This window comes from Rhea americana, unplaced genomic scaffold, assembly GCF_003343005.1.
Source record: "Rhea americana isolate MKP2758 unplaced genomic scaffold, rheAme1 scaffold_1, whole genome shotgun sequence".
Lineage (NCBI taxonomy): Eukaryota > Metazoa > Chordata > Aves > Rheiformes > Rheidae > Rhea > Rhea americana.
In genome coordinates this window covers 4,293,203-4,315,935 of record NW_028185038.1, presented here as the reverse complement: position 1 = coordinate 4,315,935, position 22,733 = coordinate 4,293,203, and the positions used below count along the sequence as shown (strand labels likewise).

Below are 22,733 nucleotides of genomic sequence, written 5' to 3'. Positions count from 1 at the left end.
AGAAAATTTTATGTTCCCAGGAAATTTTGTTCTGTGTCAAATGGCACAGCCGGTGCTTACAGACTGAAGGATCACATTCCAGCAGGGAGCAATTCCTCTCACAACTGAATCACATTTGGAGTGAAATTCCCTGTGCGAGGGGCAAAAATGCTTCTTTCATTCATTCGTTCATTCAGCCCATCAGAGTAATTGAATGTGGATGCTCAGAAATATCTCTAGATTTGTAACTTCCCTAGTGATCATAAGAATTGTGCATAAGGAAAATTTATTTAAAAGTAGGAAAGTAGGTTATACTTTCTGACATGAAAGCCGTGGGCAGTGGCATCTGCTTGACTAGAGAGGACAAAGCTATAGTAAACGGTGTTTCAGAGGTATTCCCACTGTATCTGATGACTGTATCTGCTAGCTAGATCCGGGAGAGCACTGGTGACGTGCATGACGTTACGCAGACTTTTGCACTGGTTAAACTTGCCCAGAAGCAGGTTCAGCCCCACAGGAGGTCTACMTCCAAGCACAGGCTTGCCGGATGTCACAAGCCAGCAGCAGGAACCACTGTGGATCTGCTGGGAATTTTMTCCCTGGTGTAGACAAGACAGGAGTATCCAGGCTGTTTAAAGCCCACCAGCAGGGCAGCCAGGTCAGTGTGTCTTCCCCTTTTTGCTGCTGTGCTGCAGTAGCAGCAACCACTATGGCCCAGCCAAGCTGTGGGCCAAGATTTGCCTAGGAAATCCCCAGGCGACTGTGGGTGCAGGGGCAGCCATGCCAGCGCGAGGTGGATGTGACCGAGGACAGAGCAGTCRTCTCTGCACCAGCTCCGGATAGCGGTTGTTTCAGAGGTGTTTTTCATGACCAGAGCATGGTGCTTTTCCGGCCTTGCTCTGTGGTTGTGTCTCCTCCCTGGAAGCCCGAGCTGATTCCCACCAGCCAGGTGGTGGGGATGACTGAAGATGCCTCCCTACTGGCCCAGGCTGACACGCATGCTGCCGTGTTTCTGTGCGAGTGACACTGCTTTCCAGAGCATCACCTTTCCTGAGCAGCACAGCTGGTAGCTTGTCCCTTCCAGCGCCCTTCCCAGGTGACTGAGGTGGAACATCTCAAAGGCTGCACATGCCAGTCATGTTCCAACTAGCCTGGCCATTTCCYGTTAGTTATGTAGGAAATCTTCTTTTTCATTTAATTTTGTAGGGAGGTAAGGCGAGAGTCTGCGGTATTCTCCTTTTCTTTCCCTTCCGTGGGGTGTCATGAATCAGTATGAGGAGAGCGAARGGCACTCAAGGAAGGCTCTGCAGTGATGGATGTCTTCATCTTTGCCCTTTGCCTTGTCCCACCCTCTCCTTGTCCTAGACAGAGTCAGCAGCAAAGACATTAAAACCCTCATTTCTCCTCTGAACCCCTCCTGAGCCGGGTCCTCCAGGAACGCCAGCACACCTAGGGCCAAGCACTGAGCTGCACAGCCTGCTGCCTCCATATCCAACATGACATATCAAAGGAGGTTGCAAGGGAAGTGTCTCTGAGAAACAGTCAAGCATTTAACACCTGGAGGGATTTCTCTTGCCTATTCGAGGATRTATATGGCTGTGACCTTGCTATCTCAGTGAGCAGCTGAATCAATCATTCAATCATTAATCTTTGTGTGCACACAAATATTGATCAAAAATAGTTGGTGTGGACAAATGAAGCCTATCTGGGAGGTGCTGCAATTGTGCTCCCCATGTTTGAATGGGTAATAAATACTGTCTATACAAAACCAGATTCCCACTCACTGCTGGACCTTTCTGGCATCTCTAAAAGAAGGCTCTCTCATTGTAAAGCAATCCCAAATGCTCAGAAGTGTTTTACATGATGAAMGTTGTCTCTCATCAGCAGCTTTGCTGTGTTGTATGACCCACTAATCCCCTTCCCTCCCCAAAATTCCTCCTAATCCCCAGTGTCTGTCYTTGCTGGGAGTATTCTGGTGCGACTGCTACAATCCTTATAGKGAACAGTCTGTCTTAAGCAGAAACATATTAAGATTTTGGGAAGTTCTCTACAACAGTTGCTATGAACATCTGTATTTTTATTTCTCCTTTATCCTTTCCATAGTCCAGAGTCTATCCTGGGTTCAATAAATTTGTATTTGTTCTTTAAACTTTGTAGCAATGAAATAACAGGACATACATATGAAGATCACAGCAAGATTGTGGTCCATCCATTTGATATAAAAATCCATCCTCGCTCTGCCACTTGTGTACACAAAACCTCCTTGTGAGGAATGATTTAATACCACATCGAAAATATTGTAGAGGAGAGGAAGTGGAAATCTAGAGACTGCAGATATTCCTGAATGTGATTTACAGGCATTTCTCCCACTCGTTCTGCGCAAGGAGCCTTTGTGATAGCAGAAGTACCTGAGTATCGGCTTGAGGAAGGCAGGATAAATTCAGAGCTATGTGTAATCACAATAAACAGGGAGAGGAATGAATTATGTAAGGGAAGAGCCATTAACAGCTGATTGCAAACCACATGTGGAGTCAGGATCAAGAATAAAAAGCACAGTCCCGCTACATTTTCAGCTTGCTCCAAGGTAATCAAGCAACAGCTACTGTTTTGCCTGCATGGGGTCAAGATTAGATGGGGTCATGCAGGGAAATGATCCAGGCTCCACTGGGTGCCCCGAGACCTCGGAAACGCCGGTGGGTGGCTCTTGGCCTGCCTCCGTGTCTCTCCCCCGCCMTGTAATGCATCTTAGCTTTCTTCCACACTCTGACGTCGCCCGTTCTCATCCCTGCTTTCATTTTTCTTCTCCAGCTGATCTTGCTTGCTCCTGCCCCTTTTCCTTACCCTTCTCTGCATTTCTGTTACCTCATCTATGGCCCAGGCAAGTCCTCACCTCTGCCACGAGTAGCTTGGATTAGAGGAAGGGGAAGGCAGAACCCTATAAAAATGCCAGGTGCTTTTCATTTCGCCTGGGACATAACCAAAACCTGCAGYTGATTTAAGGCTCCAAGTCTTTGATCTGAACCATGAGAAACTGGGACTGGGCCGTGGCTTTCCACCCTGCAGGTAAAATTCCTGAACTACCGGCTGTTTGGCATAGTTGTGGTGCAGGGAACCTTTCCCCATTCCTACGATTCTACAGAAATACCTGTTTTGACAAACTGGCGTGATCTGTGGCAAAATGTTTTGTCAAGAAATTTGCAGTCAGCTTTAATTTAATAAATCATTGCCCACACTAACTGATCTTGCAGCTCTTACGGGGAAGTGGCCTGTCACTGGCCAGGACCCTGTACTRATCAAAACCGTATAGAAAATTGCACTGCAATAAGACAGGCGAGGGAACAAAACTGAGCAGGCTGAAATGCCTCCGCATCGTTTAGTGACGTGCTCTCCGGCTGAATCCTGTTTTCCTTTCTGCTCCTACCATTAACCAYTCAGAAAGGTAGAATAAAGCATGTGTATGAAGGCTTAAATAAAGTATAGATTTCTTCAAGAACAGAGAGTAAAAGGCCTGAAACTGTTTGCTTTAAAGCAGAGATAAATAACACAGACATACTAATTTTGCAGTGTGTAATTACTGTGGGACTCATGGCCCCAGGGCAGTACTGACATGGGAAGTTCAGCAGGATACACATTCATGCATAATAAAAGATAATCTGTACAAAAAATAATWATTATTTTTGTCTCTATGTCTCACAACATAAACTAATTCCCTGAAAACAGCCRAAAACTTCCTCCATAAGCAGATTATTGCAAAACTGTCTCCGCGTGACATCTTATGCCACCCTCTGATACCTAGCATGGGCCATTGCTGGAGACAGCCTATGGAATGATGGACTGTTGATTTGATTTTCCACTTTAATATCCATTCTCCAAGTGACTTTTACTTCATGATATCACATGAATAATGGGAGGCAGAACATTCTTCCCAAGCCAAATAAATGCTCCATTCTCTCTATTAAAAGCTTGGAATACTTTGCTTGCTTTCACAGTTGGGAAGACATGGAACAAATAACAAAAATCTAATCAAGATCTTCTCTAATTTCCAAAGAGGCCGCTGCAGAGTTCAGCTGCCTTTTTTATTGATTGTGGTAGTAAGCACAGACGCCACTTACCATGAAGAAGTTTTTACATAGGCAAGGCTATTAGAATGATTTATAATGCCATTCTCTTAAACTGCAATTTTGCTGAAAGCAAGAGGAGCAAACTGTGTGCAGCATGGGTAGCTTGAGTTTGCTTCTAGTTTGTAAGAGCCATTAGCTTGGACTTCTAATCATTAAGATTTATGTTACATAGGCAAGAAGGATTTCAGGTCTATTCCTTATCCAAGTGTTTTTTTAGAACAAAAATGAAGCGTTATGTATGTAGCAATTTATAGGAGATACCCTGATATCATGATGATGAATGCAGTAGAAATAAAGCAAAAATATGTCAATAGTTATAAATATTTCCTACAAATATATTTTTAAAACTCTATGATTGTGGAAAATCTTTTGGTTGGAGGGTGTTAACTCTCTTCTCCCACTTGTTAGATCACCTTAAGAGTAAGATGAATATATAAAAATTTCTTCTTGACACACCTTTTGCAGGCCAGTCGTGCCTGCGGTTGCTCCAAGGACGGCAGCTAATCAGGCGTGCTGCAGCTGTGTAGGGAACAGTAATGCTTTTCGGAAATCTGAAATCACAGAGACCTGGGATCCTAAGGCTGCTAATCTCTTAAAATTCAAGGAAGGTGAGTTAGTATATTTGAGGATCTTCTAAAAATAGGGCGCACACTCCCTGGTCACTGAGGTGCTTTACTGCTTTATGCGCAGGCTGCTCATGCTGAGCTAGCCCGTGCGCTCTGAAAACGAATGCAATACGGCCGAGCTCCGATCAGACGCTTAGACCTGCTTTTCTGACAGGCACGTGAGGTTTCCACCTGCATTTGCACCCTAAAGTGAGCAGGGCAGAGCTCACAGGCAGCGGGCACCCCTCCGCAGGGCTGTGGTTTCCAAAGCAGCTGGAGGCCAAATAAAACGGATGTTAGAGGGAGCGTTTCTTCAGAATGAGCAAGCAAGAGAGACCTGCTCATATCTTAAAGAGCTCACTTCTCTTGGGCTCACTGCAAAAAATAAAAGTGSCCCAACCTGAAATCATAGAATCACAGAATCAGTAAGGTTGGAAGGGACCTCTGGAGCTCATCTAGTCCAACCTCCCCGCTCAGCAGGGTCACCTAGAGTATGTTAGACGGGGTTGCATCCAGGCAGGCCTTGAAGATCTGCAGAGAAGGAGACTCCACAACCTCTCTGGGCAACCTGTGCCAGKGCTCTGTCACTCTCACAGTGAAGAAATTCCCCCTCACGGTCAGGCAGAGCTTCCTGTGCTTCAGTTTCTGCCCATTGCCTCTTGTCCTGTCACATGGGAAATGATTTTGAATGTTCAAATAATACATCACGCATGTCCTAAAATGATGTACTGTATACTCATCCCATGTCTCCTAACTCCGGAGGTTTTATGAGCCCTCTTAGCGTGTGCCAGCAGCTATTTATTCACAGCAGGCAAGAGTTAGTGCTCTGCACCGTCGTACAAGCAGCAGAGTTACTGGTCTCCAATAAACGTAAACAGCATGAAGTTCTGCAAGCGGGTAAACTGCCAGGTTCAGTTCGTATTACAAAGGATAGATGATTGCAGTTCTGCAAACTGTTTTATACTGCCTTTTAGTCATCCTTTTCCAACACCATGAAAATGTTAGTCCTAAATTACTCCTTCTACATGAACCAGATATTTTATCTATCTGCTTATCCATCTTTAAAAACTACTTCATTGCTTCATTGTACTTATATTTGGTGCTGGTAGCCTGAAGGATGCTTGCTGGATGTTGAATTGTTCTCTGCTCATGTACTGGGCAGAAATGTTAATTTTTACACAGTCGTTTTCACTCCTGAGTCATTCTTTCTTCCTGATGAGAGGTTAAAAATAGAGGTTTACTCCTAGGTATGATGTGCAGTGTTTGGAAGAAAGCACTACCTTTTATCAGTCAGACTTACAGGAGAAGCAGCAGTAAAATATTAGCAGTCAACAGCCCAGATAGGAATATCAAGAGTCCAATCTATTTTTCTATAGGCAGGGATATATCTACATTAAAGGATTAGTATTTTCAAAAATAACTAGAATGCAACTACTCTGCTGCAAAACAAAAGGTTTGGGTATTCACTGACTTTTCGACATGTAACTTCTACTAGGGGCTTAATTTTTAACAGWGGACAGGCTCTCAGGTGTATTTGACATTTTTAGATTCCTTCTGTTGCCCATCATGACACTGTTATGATTTGTGAGATTGTTGGAGAACCATGCAAATGCCTGTGTGTAGAGTATCATTTTATGTTCCCTCCTGTTTTGTTACTTCTATCAGCTTTTAACCAGCAGGAGGGGAGGTGGGAGAAATACAACATTTTCTTTTATTGTCTCCAAGTGTTTGAGGAATGACAAACATTTGTTTTTCATTTAAATGATTGCTCTTTCCCAACATAACCCAAACAAATATTGTGATATTTTGAAGTAACATAATAGCTTACCATAATGCAGCCACTTGCGAGAGAAGGCAAATGGAAAAGTGTTAGGGGAAAACGTGTCTATGCTTTCTTTTAGAGGGACAAAATGATGGCTACGAAAAAAAAAAAAAAAGGAGAGAAAGAGTGTCATTGCCTGCTTTTGTGATACTTTTATGTTGTAGCTAACGCTGTATTTAGCACGTGGCCATTCCAACCACCAGGAAGACCCTAATGATGGAAAGTGGTGGCTCTGCAGCGCGATGAGGAGCGCTGTGCTATCGGGAACGGCAGCCCCRGGCTCCGTTTAGGTGACACGACGGAGAAGTTCAGTGTGTGATGGTGACACGGGGGAATGCCGGAGGTATCTCTGTGCATTTAAAGACCTGGTGGGGCAGAGGCTGTGTTACTGGGGTTGCAGTTTTTGCCACCCCAGCGCCCCTCCTGGGTAGGGAGCGGGCTGGCCGAATAGCAGGAGCACTTGTAGTGCCATGGTAACACTAATTGCTCTCACGATGGGAAATGTCAGTGCCGAAATGCGGGTACCAGGACGTACACAGCCTCGTGTCCTCCGAGCAGACATCATGGAGAGTGCTCAATGAGTTAGGACAGCTATTTAAGCTCTTCCCAAAGCASTTCCCCTCCGGCATCCTTTGCTTTTTACATAACCCCGTGGTCTGCTCAGAGCAGTGACYGTGCCTCCCTCGGTGCAGAGCCAGGCTATGTGACAGGGCTCCTTGTGCCTTGAATATAGCCCGAGAGCACGTCCCCCTTCTTAGCAGCAGCAGCCTCGTACAGAAAGGCCTCTGCTTGCCAAGGGCTGGATCTGGTTCTCAGGGATCCGTTATGCACGTTAACTTTCCTGGAAGAAAATAACCTTACCCAGTACAGTGTGTAGGTGGAGGAGATGATGGAAGGGAAGGAAAGTTGCTGCTGGCAAACAACCAATTCAGCATTAAATACAAACTCTTATTTTCCCTGCCTGTGAAAAAGGCCAAATAGACTTCTTCAGAATGCATAGACCCTTTRTGTGTGCTTGACTCTAGTACTTGTCCAGGATACTTCAGGAATGGATTGTGCCTGAATTTTGCATCACGAGGCACAGGATGCCTTGCACTCACCTCTGGGTGTCCTTCTGAGCAGCTGGGTCCTTGCAGTCCTTGCTTCCCCTCGGGGGAGAGCAGAGCATGTGGGCAGCTTCAGCTCCRAGCAGGACTGACGGTGTCCTTCCAGTCCGCTGCTGCTCCTAGTAGCTAAGACTGGTCCCCAGACAGGAGGATGCACAGCTCACTTGATGGCGCTGGTGGGAACGAGAGCTCCCATGGAGCGCTCGYCCTTGCAGGTGTAACACTGCTCCACCACTGATACAGCCCAGCTTTCACTTCTCTGATTTACTGGTCGATTTGATCAACCATTTAACTTTGTCAAAATCATTGATAAACCACCATTAAAAGGAGAGTTAAGCCACTTCCACGCTCTATGGCTTTGGCTCATTTATTTTAATTAGCTGTAACAAATTCATGGTTAAACAAGGCTCGAGAGGGTGCTATCTAAATGTAGTACTTATGGCGTACATAGTACCATTAGCAAAACGCTTCTCCACAGCTTGACTGTGTTCTTCCCATCTAGCTTGCAGCTCATTATAGCACTAGAGATAGGAAACGGAATGTAACACCTAATTAAAATGTGAGCCTGTGTCCACAGATGATTCAATAGAAATAAAGGCATTCAGCTGGCAAGAGAAGCAAGAGAAACTCATCACAAATAAAAACATCTCATTCAGGCAGAATCTGGAGGAAGATATCACTCTTCTGTGCTAAGTGCCTRTATAAAGTCAGGGATAACAAAAGTATTTGGGTCCTGATCCAACAAAGCGTTAAATATAAAAACCGATAACAACTAAATGTCTGTTGTTCTCATTAAGCATTCTGAACCCCACTGCGTAATAACAATCTTCAGCCTGCCCCGTTGGTTGTCATAGAAATAGCAYAAGCAACCACTTATTTTGGTAATAGGATTATAGATAGTGTCTTCTCTTATTTTAGTTGTTCTTTTTAAAAATATACTGATGTGTTTGATCGTGTAAGTAGAAGAGATGTCTGCTGCCATTACAAGATTAATTTAATAGGTATTAGGTTAAGTACCTTAGATGCACGCATAGAATTCCTCTTCATATTGTATGTTTTTATGTTATGATATAGTAAAAGTCTAAATATACAGATATGAGCTTAATGATGTATAAAAATGATGAACACTAAACATAAGCAAAATAATTATCTCTCTCTATTTGTTACAGGTGGGATACATCCCTGTCTGACCTGATTTTTTCCAACCAGTATCTACAGATTACAACTACGGTGCCATCCACCTCAGTGTATGGATTTGGTGAACACGAGCACCCGTCCTTCAAACACAGCATGAACTTCGCTACCTATGGCATGTTCAGCAGGGATCAGGCACCAGCGGTAACTGCATTAATGCAACATTTTTTCCCTAACTTATATCATAAAAAGAAAGTGTCAGACTACAGCTTTGCCAAGGGAACATCTCTCTCTATATGATAATACTGCTGATGTGAACTGACGGCAAAGACTGAAAAATGTGCTTTGTCACATGTTTTGTTGGTGTCATATGTTTTAATTAAATGGCAAAATYGTGCGTCATTCTGAGGTGACTTTGAAACTTTTCATCAGAAACCTTCTATAGCACAATCAGTTGTCAGCAAATAATACCATGTGTGTCAAGATTCTGGTTCAGAAAAGCACTTAATTCCATGCTCAGGTCAATCTCTGTTCATCCAAACAAGCTGGACTTCAGCAGGACTCATTCTTGGACTAAGTATTTTGCTAAAGTAGAGTAATTTGATGRTTCTATTTTAACTAGCAAAGCATTTCTTATCCATGTAACTTTGGACAGTTTGGCAGAATATGGAAGGTTTAAATCAGAGAGACCAGTAAGAAGCACTGTGATAAGGCAGAAAAAAAAATACTTTTCATTCTATCAATTTAACTTCGCATTGGTTTTAGGTGGAAAAAACCCCCCAGCCTTTCAAAGCAGATTTATTTAACTATAAAGGAATTTATTTCCCTGTCTTTTCATGTATACCTATCTGACAGAAACTATGAAAAAGGGCAAAACACAACCATACTTAATGTATTGTTTATCTTTTAGCCATTTGCCAATCTTTATGGAGTTCACCCTTTCTATATGTGCGTAGAGACAGACTCCAACGCCCATGGTGTTCTCCTCCTGAACTCCAACGCACAAGGTAAGAAGATATGTGGATTCCCTATATGGACTACATACATATACAAAGCTGCTAAATCAGTAAATATAAACAACTATTTTACCGATTGCTTTTTCAATGTGGTACAAACATCACTGACTGTTACATAACTGAGTTTCCAGGAAGTACTAGAAAGTTTTCAAAGGCATCTCATTAGAATGACTGTTAAACAAGGCAAGACATTTTCAGTGAAAACATATTAATAATTTTTTGAAAATAGATGCACATAGCAGGGAGAGGAGAAGGTGGAAGAAATTTCCTCTGGGATCAGCATAACTGAAGTGAATCAATTTAGGTTAGTCCTATATTCTGTCTGTGGAGAATAGTTTTGCACGTTGCCATGGTCACCTTACTGTATTAATCTAGTGGTATAATTTGAGAAAAGGGGAACCTTCACTCGGTCTACAAAACCAGTTTCCCCTGGCAGGCAATGACTTCCAATAAGAAGATTAAAATAGCGCAGAGGAACCCTAAGCACAAGGTTGCGGTTCCTTCCTGTGTAAATGGAGSTGAGACAAGCGAGCTTTGCAATATGCGCTACGTGCGATTCTGTGGATTTATTCCCGCACGGTGCAAATCTGAACGCCCAGCTTACACAAACCCYGGGCAACCGCTAGCCTACCTGCCGGCCCCGTTTGCCCAGCTGACCGTGCCCAGGCGCTGCCTTGCCGGCGTCCCCTTTCYGCTCGGGGATGCGGTCGTGCGGGCAGGAGGCCGCTCGCAGCCCTTCTGCGGTGGGCAGAAGCCTGGTGCAGAGCTCGTGTGTGCTGAGAACCTCGGTTTCCCTTTCAGATGTATCCCTGAGTCCAAATCCATCCTTAACTTTCCGCACTGTYGGAGGCGTCCTTGACTTCTACCTGTTCCTTGGACCAACTCCTGAAAACGTAATTCAGCAATACACTGAGGTTAGTGGAGAAGCGCGTACAGCATGCGGAGCGGTACCTCGAGACGAACTCCTGTTAGGACCTGGTGGGGTCACCGGCCAGTTCAGTCAGAGCTTTGTCCTGCTGCCTTCACGCAAAGCTGTCGCTTACGTGCTAAGGCAGGTAGGGACAAACAGTGGAAATGTCCTGTGGCTGCATTAGCAGTAAGAGGAAAACTGAGGAAAGCATAGACCATTACTTAAGGGCAAGGAAAGAAAAGAACAAAGGACACAAAGAGACTGAAATGTCTTTTTGTCTGACATCTTCTCCCAAATGTCCACAGCYGCGCAGACACTTAAACTACTTTAACGAGGGGATAGCAACACTGTCCTCGTGAAGAGGATGGAGGCTCCTTGGTCTTTGTCCCTGCTGAGAATAGAGCACTGGGTCAGTGTGAAGAAGATTAAAATTCATTGCTAGGAAAATCCTTTCTTACTGCAAGAGGAATTAAGCACTGGAACAGACTATCCCAGGGGGCTGTGGAACGTCCACTGTCAGAAATTTTCAAGAAAAGTCAGACAGATGTCTGCCAGGAATAAGTGTGTATTTACCTAAGAACCAGAGGTCGATCTAGTGGACATCCTGAGATGCTTTCCAATCTTTCCTTTCATTGGCGTAATCATATCGTTATATATACAGCCACTCTGTGATTCTAGCTGAGCAGTATTTCAAAAAAGAAAAAAAAAAAAAGAAAAGAAAATCGGAGGGGGGAATCTAGAAATGTCAGTAGGCGGAAGACTACTAGGAATTGATCAAAAACAAATTAAGTGCCACAGACAGGAAAACTTACTGTCGGTGTCTGGACTGCACTGTGCATTACTACAGCAGGGGCACCTTTCCTCTTTCAGCTCCTTTTGGATTTTTCCATTAGGGAGGTATCTTTATCTATATGCCTAGATTCTTATCACAGGGCCCATTATCACTGCATATAAGCACCATCTACAACACAAAAATCAAAAATCTCATATGGTTGGTAGTATAATTTTCTTTTTGCTTTCTTCAGGACTGCTGGGGTCTGATTAAATTTTAGTTACATATTCCTTTCCCTTTCCCCTGCTGTCCCTTGAGCTAAGAGCATTTTTCTCTCATAGAACAATAACACTGACATTTCCCAAATCACAAGTGCCGTTGCAGTAGTTTTTCCTCATTACAGTTAGTGTTTTGAGTGCAGACCCTCCTGTGCCGCCTGTGAGTTCCCGGGAAGGCTGCGGTTTCTCCAGGAGCGCGTTACGCCTTCGGCCGAGGGAGCCAGACGGAGTTTCTAACGCTTTCCCCCTTTTCGTCTCCTTGATTTGCGTGAGTCAGAGAGTTTGCGAGTGTAGGAAACAACGAGGAAGAGATTAGTCTGCTCTGTTACYGTGATTAAAGGAGCTGTTTTTCCCTTTAATGATCTAAAACGTCAGTAGATTTTGGCTTAATTTGCATACATAAAAAGAGGCCTCATGGGTRTCTTGAGCTGATCCAAACTTCTTCAGTCTGGGTAGTTTTGGGCTGGCAGAGCCTTCTTGTTGAGCGTGAAGGAGAGAAAACCTGACTGTGGTGGGGAGACAGCCAGGTGCTGSGCTTGTCCTGTTTCCTCGAGACTTCCCAAGAAAGCAGGGTTGCTTCCTGGCATGGCAAAAGGTGCCTGAAGGACTAGACTGAAAGGAAATTTTTGGGAGGATTTTAAATGTGTGTGTATCAGTGTATCTCGCAAGAGACGATAACCTTCTGCAACGCACATTTCCAGCGCACCTTCTGGTGGCTCCCTTTTGGGCTTCGTGGCGCTGTATCTGGCTAGCAGCCCTGGTCTCATTCTCTTTCTTTTCGTTCCTCTCTACCTTATGCCTCTTTTTTTTCCCCTGCTGTTCTCCCTCGTTCTCAGGGCTGCCTGCCCGTGCCCACACAGTAGGGTCCTATGCACCTACATGGTTGGCTGCAGAAAGAGGCTCTCCACGAGCAAGAAGTCCCTTTAGCATCAGCTGTTTTGCACTTTGTGCCAGGAGCAGGTATAACCCCATAAAGCCTGCCGGGTCCTGCCGTTCCCCTCTGCAGTGCACTTCCCTTGCAAAGTGCAGCACCCAGGCATGACCTCAGCACCCGCCATGGGGTTTCAAGGCAGCAGCAAGCTAGGGCAGACACGGCCCCCCTCTGGAAACCTGCAGCAGGTGACGGGGTGCTCTGGTGATCTCTGCCTCTGAAATATTTTTTGATTCTTTGATAGCATCAAAATTTGCTAGAAGTCCCCTTTTGTGCCTTTTATAAACCGATGTTTATGCTATAGGCAGCCCATGCAAATATTCACACATACATACCTATTTATATATGTAAAGAGAAATTGGTGAACAGGAGAARGTATCCCATGCAGAGCAGAAGTTCAGATCAGGTTTCTGTGGATTTGCATCATAGTGGCTTGTGTCCCCTCCCATACTGCCATCTCTGTGCTGCACCAGTTGTGCTTGCTGGACATGCGGCTGACRTGGTGTAGCAGAGCTAAGGATGCTCTGTTTGGTGAGCAGCCTGCTGTTTCTCCCAGTGGATGAGTGAGGGGTGATAGGGTAGTTTGGGTCTCTCTTCTCCATTCTGACACTGATTTTCACAAAACGTGTAGGTGGTCTGAGGTCTTGGGTGAAAAGGGCCAAAGATTTCAAAATGTGTTTGGAGGGTCTTATATACCAAGAGATGCACTGGACACAGTGTGACTGAAGGCAGTGGCAGGGCATGGGAGAGGAGAGGATTTTTCCCCAAAGAAGGTGCCGTGCTGCTTGTGGTGGTCCAGGCACTGGAGCTGACAGCCTGGCATGCTGTGACCTGCTTCCTGAAGTTCTTGTTGCCGTTGAGCATCTGGGCCTCCAACCAGAGTCATCGTTGTCCAAGCTCTCCTTTCTTCATGTTCCCAGACCTTAAATGTGTCTGTGACCATCTCCTCTGCTGGCACCTCTCTGTAGCTGTCCTRGGTCAGATGCTGTGCTGTGTTTAAGAAAGCTCTCCGGTTCATGTCCTGACTCCCCTGGCCTTTAGACCTGGTAGGGACATACAGGGCCTTGCAGGTATTATGTACGTGTGTGACACTTGGTTGACACATGGGAAAGAGTAGGTGTTGGAACCAGAAATMATTTTTTAATAGTCTCAGCCACTGCCTCTGACACACACACACACTGGGAGTGCTGGGACCGAGCTGCCACGCTGCTCCTGAYGGGCCACACTGGCAGCAGGAAGGCAGATGGGCGGCAGCCTTGGCTCTGCCCGCGTGAAGGGTCCATCCTCCTGGCTGTGCCAGCACCTCRGTGCTGCAGCTCCCCAAGACAAGTGGGAGAGGAGAGGACCAGGGAGCAGGGAAGYCCCCTGCACGGCCCAGTGGCATGCAGTTGGCACAGCAGCGGTTTGCCATCTCATGACAGCTCTTGGCTAAACGCCAAAGCAAGTCAGCCTTCCAGCTGTTCTTGGCTGCAGAGGCAGCCCGGAGGTGCAAGGCAGCCTGGCATATGCTCAGGCATCTGCGAATGGTCTATCTGCGTGTAGCGTCTGAGCACTGGCATTTGAGGCAGCTCTCCAGCCTTTTCTAAAGCACTTAAGTACTGAGAGCAGAAATGCATTAAAGGAATGCAGTGATCAGAAAGTGATAGTTTTATGGTCTTCACTACATGACCGTAAGTGTGTTTTGACATTGCAGATGGAGAAAACAAATTAGGTGGAGCACAGTTGGGAATGTTTGGGAACTTTACCTTTGCTGCACTTCCAAGATGTTGAATGAGCCTCAAAGGCTTTAAGCCTTTATTTGCCAGTAAAATTGCCTGCTGATTTTGGAGCAGCCGGTCTGGTTTTACTAATGAAAACCCTTTTAATTGCATTTGAGAGCACAGATGAAAAAAAACCCCATATTTACTGGTTGTTATGCTCACTGAGCATAACAACTTGCTTTCCGATTGCCCGGTGTTTTCCCARGAATGTAGGGTACAGATGCAGAAAGCTTGTTTGGGAATGTGCAAGCAATTCTTTTTCAGCTAGAAATAAGAAGTACTTGGGAAAAAAAATGCCAGGTAACATGTTCTTCCTGGTCATCAAATGCCAGAGAATGTATTAATGGAGCCCCTGCCCAGAAAATTGTTATCTCGGAACTGGGYGCAGGCTATAAAGAAACCAGCAGCAAGCCCAAAGTGTGTGGAGCAAAGCTGAGAAGGGGAAGGTCATTGCACCATTCCCGTGTGGAAACCCTGAGGAGCTGGAGCAGCCTGTGGCAGGCTCTGCTTGATTTTGCTTTTCCAAGCAGAGGTTTAGCTCRGAGGTCTCCAGCTCCCGGACCTTCTGTGCCCCTTCCCCACCTGCCTGTCAGGCACGCTGGGCCTTGGTGCCACAGACCAACCAGCRAACTGGCTTTTGAACTCACAGTTTGGCAATCAAACAAAAGTAAGTAAAATAGGAAAACAAAGGAAAAGGAAGAAAATAGCAGCTCCCCACAGCTCAGCCCTCKCTGTGATCTCCATGATGAAAGCGCCCATTTCAGGGGAGTATCTGCAGCAGCGCGACGGAGATTAGAGTTGTCCCCGTTTCTTTTCGGAGTCTTTTCTGGTGTTTGAAGGCAGCAGCTCTGTGGCTTACCAGGTGGCCAGCAACTGAAAATAAAACGAGCGCTTTCTCGCTCCCCGCTGATGAGCAGTGGCAGCTCGCTTTCCACCCCTGCCGCCCCACGAACAGAGGCTGGCGTGCAGAAAGCAAGGGGAAGGAGAGCCGGGGGTTGTCTCCCAACTAGACATGYCGCCTGCCAGGACAGAGAAAATCCACCCTGCTCTGTAGGCTTTGAGCCTGTGTTCGGCTTGCTAGCGAAGCTTGAACACTGCCCGGTGTACAAAAAAACATCCTGAAATCTCCAGATTGCAAATGTTACAATTACCATGTTATTTGTCTCTAGGGTAATGACTTGGCTTTTATGCACAGGATAGGTGGGAAGGTGATGGAGACAGAAGAGACTCGCTCTCTCCGTGGTATTTTCTATGGTGCCACCTGCACCTCGGTGCAGCCCGGGCTGATGGAGCCCTTGTGAGGTCCTGGGGGCTCCTGCTAGGCCAGTTGCCACCAGAGGAAAGTCCCCCTTCGTGCAGTAGCCTGCTGGTCAAGGCTCGGGGAGCGGTGGCCCAGCACGCTGGACACTGGGCAACAGGAAGACAAAATCTCCCTCCTGTTTCTTCTGCTCCCTCCTGGTTACCAAGCCCTGCTGAGAAGAGCTCTGTGAATCGCAAGATGGTCCTCTCATGGCTATATTTATACTTGATAATGATCGCACTTTTCTCCTACTACAGAAGAGGTCCAGTGTGTGGTTCCTAGAACAGTTATATAACACAAATCTCTCTCTTTTTTTTCTTTTCTTTCTCTTTCTTTCTCTCTTTCTTTCTCTCTTTCTTTTTGTTTCTTTCTTTTTCTTTTTTTAAGACAAACACTTCAGTTTGCAAGAGGATGAGAAAAAACACTCATTGGCAGAGGAGGTCAACCGTTGAGCTGAGCACAGCTGAGACTCTACAACCAGACCCAATATTCAGACTATCATTGCCAAGTCCATTGGTGGCAATTCAGGACAGAATAATAGTTACAGCAATATAATATGAGCTCTATAATGAGTCTCTCAGGAAAGTTATAGTTTAACAAATGAAGGAAATATCAAAATTTATCAGCTGTTGGGTAGAGTGAAGGCCATGAATTTGTTATTTTATTGCAAATTATCTGATGGCAAGCTTTAATAGAGTGTTTGGTGTATCCCCCACTTCTGTTCTGAGAGCAAATTGCTGATTTACTTCTTCCTTATAGAACCATAGGATAATTCGGGTTAGAAGGGACCTCAGCAGGTTCAACCTGCTATTTGAAACCTGCGAGAATCTATAATTTATCACAGATGCTTCAGTGATARTCTCAAAGTTGAATTCTTGGGTCCCTCAAGAAAGACTAAGCAGCTGATGTTTGCCCAGGAAAGAATAAGTTTTGAAGACCTTTGTATTGAAATGCCTTAATTTTTTCAATWCTTTGAATTCAGGTTATCCCCTGCCTGACTAGGCTCACACAACTTGATAATACTTTGATGACTTACCTGTCCCAGCCAACAAGGACGTCTATGATGAGATGGATACAGTTATCTGGGCTGCAGGAGCCCCYGTATAATACAGCCATTACGTGACTATCCAAACAAACTACTTCTTTGTCTAAATACAGAGCATCAACCCACTTGGATTTTTATAGCACCCTCCTACAACTCTTCCTTAAAAAAAAAAAAGTAGTTTAGCCAAATATCAAGTGACAAGAATCACAAGGATCATTTTAAGTGGCTAGTTAAAGATTTGCAGAGTGATATTCTGCAGTGAGCCTGTGCAATTGTGTTGCTGGAGCAGTGTGCAGAGAGGGCCAGGAGGGAGAGAGGAGTCAGAGGAAGGGCTCAGAAAGGCATGATGACCTCTTTCTTCACAGAGACTTCTGCCTAGGGCTTTCCAACTGTCACTAACATGGAAGGGAGCCGTTGCAGTGACATTTATGAGATCCTGCACTTCCACAAGGAGGGGAGTATTTTAAGTGCACAAGAGAGAGGCTAGCTGGGCAGAGCAGGCTAGCAGATATGGATGCAACTCATCCCCCTTGGTCCTGAGCTGCTTGGCTGTGAACTGGCTTTGCATGTCAATGCCTTGGGCTTGGTACCATGATGATGGTGGCTGAAGAGCCGGAGCCAATTACACCTGCCTGGCACAGCACAGGCAGAGGCAGCTCCTGCCTGCCTGGAAAAGACCGCACAGACATCCCAGGGCATCTCCACAAACCTGTAGGCAAGCTGGCACTGAGGCAGAAAGCAGGCATGGGTGGCAAGTCACCCCTTATTCGTGCCTTGCTTTGCCAAAGGTAGATTTTCTGGAGATTTCTGCTCGTTTGCAAGCACAGAAAAGACTGTCTCCCTCTATGGCCTCTATACTATACATGATGCAACTGTTCAGCTTTCTCTCTCACATAAATTTCCTCAGTCATAGTGTTTACGGAATAGGATCCTGGTTTATTATTTAGCATTCATAACTTAGTTGATATTCTTACATTCAGATGCTAGTAATGTTATTTGCCCAGGWACCCAACACAGAGGAAGAGAACACAGATCACTTGCTTACTGGGCACAGGTTTTAGCTGTTGGACATACATGTTTTCATTATTTCTCTTTGTTTTTACTGCAAACACATCTAGGATGTTTCCTAGATACATCTGTTCTCAGGTGCTTCCAAAAGAAGTGAGAAAACTACATAGTGCTAAGTTATGTAAACTTGGAGGAATTGTGGTACAGAAAATAGGATCTATTTTTTTTCTACTTCTGCACCACCATATCCTTCCCTATCTTCTCAGTTTAGATACCTTGTATGTTTGCTGCTTCTATATTTCTGATGTTTTCCTCCCTCACTTCTCTTGCCATACCTCATTTACCTTTTCTGATTCTGTGGCAGTCAATTTTGTCAAACAGCCTTCCTCTGGTGTACAACATTTTAAAATCATTTGTATGCAGAATGCAATCTATATGTATTAACTGGATCCTAAATATATATCAAATCTAACATGAGCTTCAGGTTTGCAAAATTACATCTCTGCCTCTGCTGATCCATCTGCAAGTAGGTACCATATGTCAGTTACTTTATCAGGAAGCTTCAGGGGGATCCATTAGAGAGAGTCCACAGCATAATTAGAAAAAAGAACATTTGTTTTCCCAGCTGCCCTGTTTTCATCCTTCCTCTTCAAATGTTCTGTTGATTTCAATTAAGCTCACCATAGATGCGCCAGCTTGGTGAACCTGGGAAACTAATTGCTTTAAAAGTTATTATCTTGCTTGCAAGGTAGATTTTCTTAAATTTGCTCAGCTCTGATACCAAATTCCTCAAGTAGTGCTGACACGATATATTGCCTCACCRGAGGGCAATGTTATAGTGTGCAGGTGAAAGAACAGGTATGTAATGGAGAACAGCTGAACCTCAGCAAACCGCAGCGGTGGGGAAAGGCTGTACTGTTCAGTAAGGACTTTGGCTGGAGTACCAGGGACTGCAGCTTCATGTCCAAACCCATCAGTGCTCAACCAGGCACTCAGCAGAGCGAGGGGCAGAAGAAGCCCCCCCGCATCGCTTGAACCATCTTGCCTTCTCAGTATGCTGGTCTGGGCTCGGCGGCCCTGCGCTCAGAGGCATGCCAATGYGGCCCCGAGCCGAGATGCCATCAGCACTGCATGACCTGGGCTGTCCCCAGGCCCCAGAGCAATGCTGCCCAGCAGTGCCAGCTGCCGTCCCAGTGACAGCAGAGCTATGTTTGCGTCTAACTCTGCCCAGGCTGATTAGCCTTGCATCTCACGGCTGGGGTGGCATTGGGAGTTTCCATTTCTGCAGCTCGTTTGGTTGCAGGCAGCTCTCCGCGTCTTGCGGCAGCACTGAACTCTGAGCCACGCAGACGTCCTGTCGGGGCACTAGGCTCTGCATTAAGCAGCAGGATTAATATTTATCAGCTGTTTTCCCCTMCTCCTCTTATGCAAGGGGAAAAGTCTGTACACAAAACATTTTAGTTCATTAGGGAATTCTTTTGTTTTTCTCTGTTTTTTAACCTTTTYTGTGTAGGTCATTCTGTATTTGCAGTGGAGAAAGCAAGGGCAAAATATGGATCTGTTTCTGGCACACAAAGTGGCGAGGTTCATGGAGTTCATCTTGCAGTCTCGGCCTGGCTTTAACAAGTTCTGCTGCCTCCTCAGATGAATTTATTCTTAGTAGGGAGAGCATGGTTGTGATAGAGAAGCAGAGCCTGAGGCTCTCTGTGCTCTGCCAGACACCTCACTTCCAGATCACAAGGAATCTTGAAAATGCGCTTGAGCTATGGCTCCTGATTGAGTGCTCCCCAGGATACCCCAGTGGAGCCCCAAGGACAGTTTGGTGGAGCAGACAACTCTGCACAAGGTGGACTTTCCAAAGCATTTCAGATTTCTTCCGTATACTTATATAACCACAACTCAGTCAAGAAAGCAAGGCCAGCCCCTTATCTGGGTTGTGAACAACTCCTGTGGTCAGCTGGAGAGCAGAGGGCAGATCCTGCTCTCTGAGGACCCACAGCCTGTGAGAAATCTGCAAGTACCTCCGAACTAYGGAGAGGAGACTGCGCTATAGTGGCGAAGGCTTACCTCTGCCTTCCAGCCTCCTCTCTGCATTGCTCAAGGCYGCCTTCAGCTGGGTCGTTTCCTGGTGTGATGGGTGTAACTGTGAACCACAAAGGTAAATGCAGCTGTGCCAGGAACATGCTGCTAATAGCTATTTTTGTGTCTCCTGAAGGGTTTAGCCTCCRGCCTCATGCAGGTGTTGGAAAAGAGTGCAGAAAGTTAAATCCTTGTGGAAAAGGATGGTTTATGGGGAAGCGTCATTGCTCCTTCAGTGGATCCCTCCCAGAATGGCTCAAACCATTAAATTCCCAAGTTGCTCTGGTCTTCTCCTGCTTTTCCTTTGGAGAGASAGCAGCATCCCAACATGTGAAAGCACACTGTGTAGCCAAATTTGTAACCCTTAGTGCTTAAAGTGCCTGTCTGACCACAAGTCATTCTTGATTACAAGCAAGTTATCCTGTATTGTTCCTCCAGCGAACTCAGGTATATTAAAAGAATTGCTGTTTCTCTGTGCTTTCCTCCCACATCCATTTTCCTGCCCAATGTAGCCTTCACACATAGTTCCCCACCAGCTCTAGCATGACATCCTGTAGAAGAAATTCTATCTCAGTATTGCTCTCCTGGGTCTGACCCTTATTGGAGAAAATCTCATAGAAAGAGGCATCTTTATGCATTGCAGTGTCTAGATAGCTTAGCAATGCATCTGATATGGAGTGTCAGGAGTGCCTCCTTTCATTTAATGAAAGTAGATGGGTTTTAGCTGCCATTATTCAAGTTCTGTTCTTTTCCACTCCTTAGCATGATTACCTAACTATGGAGATCCACAAGGAAATAAGGGAGGAACYGTTACTTGCCCCAAGGGAACCAATGGCTGTGACTGATTAATAGTCATGGGTGCTTACTAGCTACTTGATCTTCGTGTACTGTCTGCAAGGATATTAGAAATGAGCTGTGATAGAAATGTTGAACGAAGGTTACTTTCATGTGATTTAACATTTTAAAAATGCATTTARAAAAGGATTTCAGGATACGTCCCACAGAAAACAACTGCTTGTAGCCCCCAGTTTCAGCTTGTTTTTAGAATCATCATGGTTGCTCTATGCTTGTCACAGGCTGCCAGAGCAATCTTCTGTACTCCCAATTTAGGTTCCTCAAGCAATTTACAGCTGTGTTATGTGGAACCGCTCAAAAACAAAAAATTATATAATCATATTTCACTCATTGCCTTGTGTTTGAGTAGAGAATTTCTCTAACTTTGACCTTACAGAGATTCGTTGATGTCTGGCAATATAATGTTGTGGGTCAGCAATAAGAACAGTCAGTCATAAGTAATTGAATTTCATCAGGGAGGGGTGTAAATATGATTAAAATTTAAGAATGCTCAAATAAACACCAGCCTTTTGATGAAATAGTTCAGCTGGATGTGGCAAGAAGCACTACAGCTGACATTGCTATGGGGTATCAAAGATACGTGTCTGATTGACCAAAAGGTTTRTGGATTTGTCACTGATCAGGTAGCACAAGGCTCCACACTGGATTTCAGCTGGCACGTATCATGTCAGCGAGGGCACCTGAGTGCTGTGCTGCTGTGGGGAGGCTGTTTCTGGGACCTGAGCAAGACTCTCATTYGTAGTTAGCTCAGGCTTTTTTACACCACGTTGTCTGCTGGTGTATTCTAACAATTCATGGTCCAYAAAGTGGAACCAGATGCTTTCTATGGGATTCGGGTCCTTCAGGCTAAGCTTTGCTCGAACATGTGAGCAGAGACAACTTCTGCCTTGGAGAGTCCTTTGCTGCATTTTTAAAGGCAGTATAGTTTACAGAGAGCCTTCCTAAGAAAGTAAAGGAAGGTAATAAAAATGTGAGGTTGACCCAGTTTTGACTTTCTACTCAATAATCCCCAAGGTTTTAAGTTTGTCTTTGAAAAAAAGTTTGTTTTTAGAGAGAGTCTTAATGGACAGAGCTGCTTAGGGCATGGAGGAGTGCGTGGTTTCTGGAGTCTTTCCCAAACCAAATAGCTGTGTGCCTTGGTGGTGCAGGTACATGCACCTTACCCCCATATTTGTAGATATATCATCATCATTTCTGAGAGAAAAGAGATTTCATGTAAAATAAGCATTTTCTTAAAGCCTGTGTTCTCTATGGTGAATACAAGTGTGCAAAATAACACMCTAACTAGATCATTTTGCACTTCAGCAATGACAGACTGAGGGAACTGCTCTGAGTGTGTGTTGTACCCATGCTCTGATCTTCAYGGCTTAAGGGAGCAGGAAGCCTCTTCTGCTGCTTCAGAGTAATTTCTCTCCCCCAAATCTTCAGCTTACCCTTGGAATAATTTTATTCCTCATCCCTGCTGTAGGCTATTGGACGCCCACACATGCCTGCCTACTGGTCTCTGGGATTTCAGCTCTCCCGATGGGGTTATGGAAGCATTGATGTTTTAAAGAAAACAGTTGATCGCATGCGCTACTACGATATCCCCTATGTAAGTATGAATTTTGCAATGTATATGTTAATTTAAAAATCCAAAGTGAGATGAATAGAATTATAATAGAGCAAAAGTGATTATCTCATGAAGAGAATTGTAGAATAAAAGGATATTCATAATCTTACGTATTTATTATATGGTTTTGCATATAATATCTTTATAAGGCTTAAAAGAATGTTTAAAGTGGACTTTGGACGTGAGGTTTAAGTGCTGCTCTTGGTTCCAYAGAAGGCGATTTTGATATAGATTTACTGCTGTGCTGTGATGACAACGGGTTGGTATATGGTAGTATGAGACRCTGGCACTTTAAACAAGAATTATGGCTCTTCTGATGCATATCAGTGCCAAACTGTTCGTATACTAGGACTTCTACATTTCCATTTTGTTCATTGCTACCACGTAAGTTTGTAGGAGC

The 22,733-nt window shown here is 45.0% G+C and overlaps 1 protein-coding gene across 1 annotated transcript in view; it reads left to right on the top strand.

Moving 5' to 3' along the window:
• LOC146601765 (sucrase-isomaltase, intestinal-like) overlaps positions 1-22,733 on the top strand; it is a 63,858-nt gene that overhangs the window by 6,546 nt on the left and 34,579 nt on the right. The window contains exons 5-8 of the mRNA XM_085325914.1: positions 8,803-8,971; positions 9,678-9,774; positions 10,585-10,697; positions 22,190-22,315. Coding sequence (XP_085182040.1) covers positions 8,803-8,971; positions 9,678-9,774; positions 10,585-10,697; positions 22,190-22,315 — 505 coding nt within the window. The remainder of the gene's footprint in view (positions 1-8,802; positions 8,972-9,677; positions 9,775-10,584; positions 10,698-22,189; positions 22,316-22,733) is intronic.